Raw genomic sequence first — 9,056 nt, forward strand, 5'->3', positions numbered from 1 at the left:
TTCTGGGATTTTGGAGTTATTTATTGGATTTTTGGGTTTTTTGGGTCACCGATCCCGATTTTGGGCTCAGATTCCGGGATTTTGGGTTTTTTGGGTCGCCGATCCCGATTTCGGGCTCAGATTTTGGATTTTGGGTTTTTTGGGTCGCCGATCCCGATTTTGGGCTCAGATTTTGGATTTTGGGTTTTTTGGGTCGCCGATCCCGATTCTGGGCTCAGATTCCGGGATTTTGGGTCAGTTCGGGGCGCTGCGGGGCCCGAAGTAGGGCAGGCTGCGCACGAAGGCGTCGAGGCGCTGCCGGAACAGGACGCTCTGCACCGGCGCCCGCGGCGGGCACAGCGGGTTCTTCACCACCAGCTCCACAAACAGCTGCAAAAAAACAGAAAAAAATCCATTTTTGGGGCAAAATCCCCGGGTTTGGGGAAAAACCCGTGAAAATCCCACTATTTGGGGAAAAAAAATCCAATTTTTTAGGGAAAAAACCCTATGAAAATCCAATTATTTTGGCAAAAAAAACCCCAGTATTTTGGGGAAAATCCCATTATTTGGGGAAAATAATCCCATTTTTAGGGGGAAAAAACTCCATGAAAATCCCATTATTTGGGGAAAAAAAAAAAAACATTTTTCTGGGGAAAATCCCATTATTTTGGGATTTTGGGGTTGGGATTTCAGGACTGGAATTTCAGGATTTTCAGGCCGGGATTTGGGGATTTTGGGACCGGAACTTCAGGATTTAGGGCCAGAATTTTGGGAATTTGGGATTTCAGGATTTGAAGCTGGGATTTTGGGATTTTAGGACCTGGATTTCGGTGCAGAATTTTGGGATTTTGGAGCTGGGATTTCGCGATTTTAGGACCGGAATTTCAGGATTTTAGGGCCGGAATTTGGGGATTTTGGGGCTGGGATTTTGGGATTTGGAGATTTCGGTGCCAGGAATTTGGTGCTGGATTTTCAGGATTTTGGGACTGGAATTTCGGGATTTTGGTGCTGGAATTTGGGGATTTTGGGACCGGAATTTCGGGATTTTACAGCTGGGATTTTGGGATTTCGAGGCCGGGATTTCAGGATTTTGGTGGCGGGATTTTGGGATCGGAATTTTAGGATTTTGGTGCTGGAATTTTGGGATTTGGGGAATGTCAGGATTTGGGGATTTCGGTGCCAGAATTTCAGGATTTTGGTGCTGGAATTTTGGGATTTCGGTACCAGAATTTGGGGATTTGGGTGTCAGAATTTCGGGATTTTGGGACGGGAATTTCAGGATTTTCGTGCCGGGATTTGGGGATTTCAGGAGCGGAATTTCAGGATTTGGGACGGAATTGGGGGAATGTTGGGATTTGGTATTTTGGTGCCAGGATTTTGGGATTTTGGGACTGGAATTTCAGGATTTTGGTGCCGGAATTTCGGGATTTCGGTACCAGAATTTCAGGATTTGGGTGCCGGAATTTCGGTACTGGAATTTGGGGATTTCGGGACTGGAATTTTGGGATTCAGGGTGGGAATTTCGGGAATTTTGGGATTTGTGCCAGGAATTCGAGGAATGTCGGGATTTGGGGATTTCGGTGCCGGAATTTCTGGATTTTGGGACTGGGATTTCAGATTTTGGTGCCAGAATTTCAGGATTTCAGAGCCGGGATTTTGGGATTTTGGTGCTGAGATTTGGGGATTTTGGGGCAGAATTTTCAGGATTTTGGGGCCGGAATTTGGGGATTTCGGAGCCAGGATTTGGGAATTTGGGTGCCAGAATTTCGGGATTCGGGGTTGGAATTTGGGGATTTTGGGATCTGGGATTTCAGGACCGGAATTTTGGGATTCAGGGCCAGGATTTGGGGATTTCGGTGCCGGGATTTCAGGATTTTGGTGCTGGGATTTTGGGGATTTCAGGATTGGAATTTCGGGATTCGGGGCAGGAATTTGGGGATTTCGGGACTGGGATTTGGGGATTTTAGGACCAGAATTTCAGAATTTTAGGGCTGGAATTTCGAGGCTGGAATTTCAGGATTTTGGTGCCAGAATTTCTGGATTTGGGTGCAGAATTTTGGGTTTGGGCGTTGGAATTTTGGGATTGTGAAGCTGGAATTTCGGGATTTTGGGATTTTGGGATTTCAATGCCGGAATTTCGGGATTTTGAGATTTTAGGGCCGGAATTTCAGGATTGCAGTGCTGTGATTTCGGTATTTCGGGATTCAGGGCTGGGATTTGGGAAAGTCGGGATTTGGGATTTCGGGACTTCGGAATTTCAGGATTTTGGTGCCGGAATTTTGGAATTTCGCGATTTTAGGACCAGAATGACAGGATTTTAGGGCCGGAATTTGGGGATTTGGGTATTTCAGTGCCGGAATTTGGGGATTTTGGGATTTCGGTGCCGGAATTTCGGGATTTTGGGATTTCGGTGCCGGAATTTCGGGATTTCGGTGCCGGAATTTGGGGATTTTGGGGTTTCAGGACTGGAATTTGGGGATTTCGGTGCGGGAATTTGGGGATTTTGGTATTTCGGTGCTGGAATTTGGGGATTTTGGGATTTCGCTGCGGGAATTTGGGGATTTTGGGTTTCAGGCCCGGAATTTCAGGATTTTGGTGCTGGAATTTCGGGATTTTGGGTTTCAGGCCCGGAATTTCGGGATTTCGGTGCCGGAATTTGGGGATTTTGGGGTTTCAGGACTGGAATTTGGGGATTTCGGTGCGGGAATTTGGGGATTTTGGGATTTCGCTGCGGGAATTTTGGGGATTTTGGGGTTTCAGGCCCGGAATTTAGGAATTTTTTGGGAATTGCGGGGCTCACGTTGCCGTAGATGTGCTGCAGCGCCTCGCGGGCGCTGGCCACGCCGGGGTCGGTGTTGAGCACCAGGCGCAGCCCCGACGGCGTCTCCAGGTAGTGCAGCCGGTACTTGCTGGTGTGGAAGGCCAGGAACCCGTCCCGCCTGCGCCGCGCTAAGGAAATTCCCAAAATTCCCAAAATTCCCCCAATTTCCGAACCCCCCCCGGCGGCCGCCGCCAGCCCCGAGCCCGAAATCTGCACCAAAATCGGCCCAAAACTGCCCCAAATCGACCCAAAATCCCCTCCAAACTGCCACAAAATTCCCCAAAATTTACCCCAAAATTCCCAAATCCCCGAAATTCCCAAAATTCCCCCAATTTCCAACCTCCCCCCGGTGGCCGCCGCCAGCCCCGAGCCCAAAATCCGCGTGAAAATCGGCCCAAAACTGCCCTGAATCGGCCCAAAATTCCCTCCAAACTGCCCCAAAATTTTCCCCAAAATTTCCCCAAATTTCCAAAATTCCCAAATTCCCCAAAATTCCCCCAAATTTCCAACCCCTCTCTGGCAGCTGGAGCCAGCCCCGAGCCCAAAATCCGCGTGAAAATCGGCCCAAAACTGCCCCAAATCGGCCCAAATTTGCCTGAAATTGTCCCCAAATCCCCTCCAAATTCCCCCAAAATTCCTGAATTCCCAAAATTCCCGAATTTCCAAATCCCCAGGAATTGCCCCAAATCTCAGCATCTCCCCAGGCACCAAAATCTGCCCCAAATTTGCCTGAAATCGTCCCCAAATTCCCCAATTCCCAAAAAATGCCACAAATTCCCAAATTCCCCCAAAATCCCCCAAATTCTCCAAACTCCCCCAAATCCACTCAAAATCCCCCCCAAAATCCTCCCAAATCCCCTCCAAACTCCCCCAAAATTCCCAAATTCCCAAATCCCAAAATCCCCAAAATTCCCCAAATTCCCAAGTTCCTAAAATCCCCGAAATTCCCAAATCACCAAAATTTTCGAAATTCCCCAAATTTCCAAAATCTCCAAAATTCCCAAATCCCCAAAAATTCCCAAATTTCCCAAAATTCCCAGTCCCCAAATCCCCGAAATCCACAAAATTCCCCAGATTTCCCCCAAATCCCAAAATCCCCAAATCTCCAAAATTCCAAAATTCCCAAAAATCCCCAAAATCCCTGAAAATCCCCAAATTTCCCCCAAATTTCCCCAAATCCTCCCCTGGCACCGCCCCTCCCCCGTTTTCTTTGGGATTCCCCCGGAATTTTGAGGGATTTTTGGGAATTTTGGGGAAATTCTGGGGAATTTTTGGGGAATGTTTTTGGGAATTTTGGGGGATTCTGGGAACATTTCAGGGATTTTGGGAATTTTTGGGGAATTTTGGTGGAATTTTAAGGACTTTGGGGAAATTTTGGGAATTCTGGGGAAATTTTGAGGGGAATTTTGGGGAACTTTGGGGGAAATTTGGGAATTTTAGGGGTTTTAGGGTAATTTTGGGGACATTTTTGGGATTTTTTTTAATTTAGGGAATTTGGGGGAAATTTGGGGGAATTTTGGAGAACTTTGGGGAATTTTTGGGGAATTTTTGGGAATTTTTTTGAATTTTAGGGATTTTTGGGAAATTTTGGGAATTATAGGGAATTTTGGGGGAAATTTTGGAGGATTTTGGGGGAAATCTAGGGAATTTTTGTGGAATATTAGGGATTTCTTTGCAGTTTTGGGAATTATGGGGAATTTTTGGGCATTTTGGGGAAATTTGGGGAAATTTTGGGGAATTTTAGGGATTTTTGGACAATTTTTAGAATTATAGGGAAGTTTTGGGGAATTTTGGGGAATTTTTCAGGAATTTTTTGGGAATTTTGGGAAATTTGGGGGAATTTGGGGAAAGTTTGTGGAATTTTGGGAGTATTTTAGGGATTTTTTGGCAATTTTGGGGAAATTGGGATTTTTTTGTAATTTTGGCAAATTTTGGGGGAATTTTTAGGGATTTTGGGGGAATTTTGGGAATTATGAGGAATTTTAGGGAATTTTGAGGGGAAAATTTTGGGGGATTCTGGGGAAATTTCAGGGAATTATTGGGAATTTTTGGGGAAATTTGGGGGGAATTTTAGGGCAATTTAGGGGGAATTTTGGGGACATTTTGGGGGGAATTTGGGGGGAATTTTTTTGAAAATTTTTAGGAATTTTGGGGACATTTGAGGGGATTTTTGGTGGACATTTTGGGGGGATTTTGGGGGGATTTTGGGGAATTTTGGGGATTTTGGATCCATGTCCGTGGGGCTCATCTTGGCCACGAAGGAGCGGAGCGAGAAAAGCATCCCGAACATCAGCTTGAACTCCTGCAAGCCCAAATCCGGGATAATTCGGGAATTTTCGGGGAAATTTCCCAAAAATAGTCCCCAAAATATTCCCAAAAAACCCCCAAATTCCCAAAAACCCCCCAAAAGTTCCCAAAAACTCCCCGAAACGCCCAAAAATCCCCCCAAACCCGGCGAAATTCCCAAATTTCCGAAAAAAATCCCGAAAAAAACCCCAAATCCCCAGAATTTTGCCCAAAATTCCCAGATTTCCCAAAAATTCCCAAAAAAACACTCAAAATTCCCAAATTTCCCCAATTTAAAGAAATTCCCCAAAAATTCCCAAATTTCCCAAAAATTCCCAAAACAATGCCCCAAAATTCCTCAAAAAAAAGTCCACAAAAATCCCCCCAAAAAAATTCCCAAAAATCCCACTCAAGCCCCCAAAATTTTGCCCAAAATTCCCAAATTTCCCAAAAATTCCCAAAATATACCCCAAAATTCCCCAAATTCCCCAATTTAAAAAAAATACCCCAAAATTCCCAAAATTCCCCTAAAAAATCCCCCTCAAGCCCCCAAAGATTCCCAAATTTCCCCAAAATCGCCCAAAATTCCAAAAAAAATCCCCGAAAAATCCTGAAAAATTCAAAATAAATCCAAAACAAGCCCAAAATCCCCCCAAAAGCCCCCGAAAAATTCCCAAAAAATTCCAAGGAAGTCCCAAAATTCCCATAATTCAAAAAAATTCCCCAAAAAACCCACAAAATTCCCTAAAAATTTGCAGAATTCTCAAAAAAGTCCCAAAATTTAAAAAAATCCCAAACATTAAAAAGAAAAAATCTGAAAAAATTCGAAATAAATGGCAAAAAAATTCCAAAAAAAATCAAAATAAATCCCAAAAAATCCCCAAAAGTCCCAGAATTTTCCAAAATTCCCAAAAAATTCCCCAAATTCAAAATGAGTTCCAAAAACACCCAAAAAATCCCCAAAAACCCGAAATAAATTGCAAAAAATAAAAAAAATCTAAAAAAAATCCCCAAATCCCCCAAAATTCCCAAAAACTTCCTGAAATTCCCAAAAAATTCCCAAATTTCCCCAAAAATTAAAAAAAAAACCAAAAAAATATCCCCAAAAATTTTTAAAAATTTGAAAAAAATTCAAAATAAATCCCAAAAAAAGCCCAAAAACCCATCAAAAATTCCCAAAAAATCCCCCAAAATTTCCCAAAATTCCCAAAAATTTCCCCAAATGCCCCAAAATTCAAAAGAAATCCCCAAAATTAAAAGAAAATTGCAAAAAATTCAAAATAAATCCCAAAAAAAGCCCAAATCTCCCCCAAAACCCCCCCAAAAATTCCCAAAAAATTCCCAAAATTTCCTGAAATTCCCAAAATTCTGGAAATTCCCCAAAATTCCCGAATTTTCACCTCCTCCTGGGGGATGCCGGGGCCGCGCCGCCGGTGCCATTCGCTGTAGAAGAGGCAGCGCCCGCCCCGCTCGAAGATGTACAGGTTGTGGATGGTCATGGAATTCCCAAAAATTCCCAAAAAAAATCCGGGATCGGGAATTCCCGACAAGCGGCGCCAAAAAAATCCCGGAGCGGGGAGAAATTCCTGCGGAAAAAGGGAAAAAATCGGATTAAAATCGGATTTAAATCGGATTTTTTAGAGTTAAAATTGAGCAAAATTCCCACCCTAAAATTCCCAAAATTCCCGAAAAAATTCCAAAAAAATTCCGGGATCCCGAAAATTTGGAAAGGGGGAAAAATTGGGATTAATTCTAAATTTTGAAGCCAAAATTCTCAAAAATCCCCAAAAATTCCTCAAAATTCTCCAAAAAATTCCCAAAAAAAAATGGCATTAAAAATTCCCAAGGAAAATCCCAAAAAATTCCAAAGAATTTTGGGAATGGGGAGAAATTCCTGCAAAAAAAAGGGGAAAAATTGGATTAAAATTGGATTTTTTTAGAGTTAAAAATTCCCAAAAAATTCCCAAAATTCCCCCCTAAAAAAAATCCCAAAAAATCCCAAAAAATTCTCAAAATTTCCCCCAAAATTTTGGGATCCCAAATTCTGAACGAGAATCCCGAAAAAAATCCAGGAATGGGGAAAAATTGGAATTAAATCCTGAAACTTGAACCCAAAATTCCCCTAAAAAAATCCCAAATTTACCAAAAATTCCCCAAAATATTCCAGGATCCAAAATTCCCGACGAGCGGCGCCAAAAAATCCCGGAGCGGGGAGAAACTCCTGCGGAAAAAGGGAAAAAATCGGATTAAAATGAGATTAAAATCGGATTTTTTTAGTGTTAAAACTGCGCAAAATTGCCCCAAAGAATTCCCAAAATTCCCCAAAAATTCCCCAAAAAAATTCCCGGAAAAAATTCCCCAGAATTCCTGAAAAAAATTCCAAAAAATTCCCGAAAAAATCCCAAAAATCCCAAGAAATTCCCCAAAAAATCCAACAAATTCCCAAAAAATCCCCCCTGGGCGCCCAGTATAGACCAGTATGGACCAGTATAGACCAGTACAGACCAGTACGGACCAGTACGGACCAGTATAAACCAGCACAAACCAGTATGGAAATGGGAATTCCCAGTACGGACCAGTATAAACCAGTATAACCAGTGCTCCCAGTATAAACCAGTGCTCCCAGTATAACCAGTCCCAGTGCTCCCAGTGCTCCCAGTATAAACCAGTCCCAGTGCTCCCAGTGCTCCCAGTATAAACCAGTATAACCCAGTGCTCCCAGTATAACCAGTCCCAGTGCTCCCAGTATAAACCAGTATAACCAGTGCTCCCAGTATAAACCAGTGCTCCCAGTATAACCAGTCCCAGTGCTCCCAGTATAAACCAGTCCCAGTGCTCCCAGTGCTCCCAGTGCTCCCAGTATAACCAGTCCCAGTGCTCCCAGTGCTCCCAGTATAACCAGTACAAACCAGTCCCAGTGCTCCCAGTATAACCCAGTATAACCAGTCCCAGTGCTCCCAGTATAACCAGTCCCAGTGCTCCCAGTATAACCAGTACAAACCAGTCCCAGTGCTCCCAGTACAAACCAGTCCCAGTGCTCCCAGTATAAGCCAGTCCCAGTCTCTCCCAGTATAGACCAGAGCTCCCAGTCCCCCCCAGTTTGTCCCAGTTTGTCCCAGTCCCTCCCAGTCCCTCCCAGTTCCCCCCAGTCCCTCCCAGTCCCTCCCAGTCCCTCCCAGTCCCTCCCAGTTCCCCCCAGTCCCTCCCAGTCCCTCCCAGTTCCCTCCCAGTCCCTCCCAGTCCCTCCCAGTTCCCTCCCAGTCCCTCCCAGTCCCTCCCAGTTTATCCCAGTTCCCTCCCAGTCCCTCCCAGTTCCCCCCAGTCCCTCCCAGTCCCTCCCAGTTCCCTCCCAGTCCCTCCCAGTCCCTCCCAGTTCCCTCCCAGTCCCTCCCAGTCCCTCCCAGTTTATCCCAGTTCCCTCCCAGTCCCTCCCAGTTCCCCCCAGTCCCTCCCAGTCCCTCCCAGTTCCCTCCCAGTCCCTCCCAGTCCCTCCCAGTTCCCCCCAGTCCCTCCCAGTTTGTCCCAGTTCCCTCCCAGTCCCTCCCAGTTCCCCCCAGTTTGTCCCAGTTTGTCCCAGTTCCCTCCCAGTTCCCTCCCAGTTCCCCCCAGTTTGTCCCAGTTCCCCCCAGTTCTCTCTCACCGCTTTCCCGCCGCCTTCACTTCCGCCCGGCCAGCCGCTTTACGTGACGTCACTTCCGCTTTCCGCCCAAACCCAACATGGCGGCGCCCTCCTACCCCGCCCGGCTGTGGGCGTGGCCAGCGATCGGTGGGCGTGGCCAATCAGAGGAACACGCTCCATATAAGGAAAAAGTGGACGTGGCCACGCGCCTGGGGTTTGATTGACAGCTCCGGCGCGGTGGGCGTGGCCTCGGCCGCGGTTTTGGGGTCCCGGGGGGTCCCCAAGTGTCCCAAAATCCACAGAAATGCCCAAAAATCCATCAAAATCCACAAAATCCACAAAAATCTAAAA

The 9,056-nt window shown here is 45.5% G+C and overlaps 1 protein-coding gene across 2 annotated transcripts; it reads right to left on the reverse strand.

The window, feature by feature from the left end:
• Positions 1-8,771, reverse strand: TRAPPC1 (trafficking protein particle complex subunit 1). Of its 2 annotated transcripts, XM_085564365.1 has the most exons (6): positions 8,727-8,771; positions 7,230-7,307; positions 6,487-6,672; positions 5,031-5,102; positions 2,780-2,917; positions 1-369 (listed from the first exon to the last, which is right to left on the reverse strand). In XM_085564365.1, exons 3-6 carry the CDS (start codon positions 6,583-6,585, stop codon positions 235-237), a joined length of 444 nt encoding a protein of 147 aa, XP_085420491.1. In that variant the 5' UTR covers positions 6,586-6,672; positions 7,230-7,307; positions 8,727-8,771; the 3' UTR covers positions 1-234. The 2 variants fall into 2 exon arrangements, with proteins under 2 accessions (XP_085420491.1, XP_085420492.1); XM_085564366.1 differs by lacking the exon at positions 7,230-7,307.
• Positions 8,772-9,056: the final 285 nt, after the last annotated feature.

Source organism: Lonchura striata, chromosome 32 (assembly GCF_050655825.1).
Source record: "Lonchura striata isolate lonStrDom1 chromosome 32, ASM5065582v1, whole genome shotgun sequence".
NCBI classification, from domain to species: domain Eukaryota; kingdom Metazoa; phylum Chordata; class Aves; order Passeriformes; family Estrildidae; genus Lonchura; species Lonchura striata.

Coding starts and splice junctions, on each gene's coding strand:
- TRAPPC1 (XM_085564366.1), bottom strand. CDS start 6,585: ATGACCATCCACAACCTGTACATCTTCGAGCGGGGCGGGCGCTGCCTC. Junction 5,103..6,486: donor CCGGCATCCCCCAGGAGGAG/GTGAAAATTCGG, acceptor TTGGGCTTGCAG/GAGTTCAAGCTGATGTTCGG. Junction 370..2,779: donor TGCAGCACATCTACGGCAAC/GTGAGCCCCGCA, acceptor GTTTTTTTGCAG/CTGTTTGTGGAGCTGGTGGT.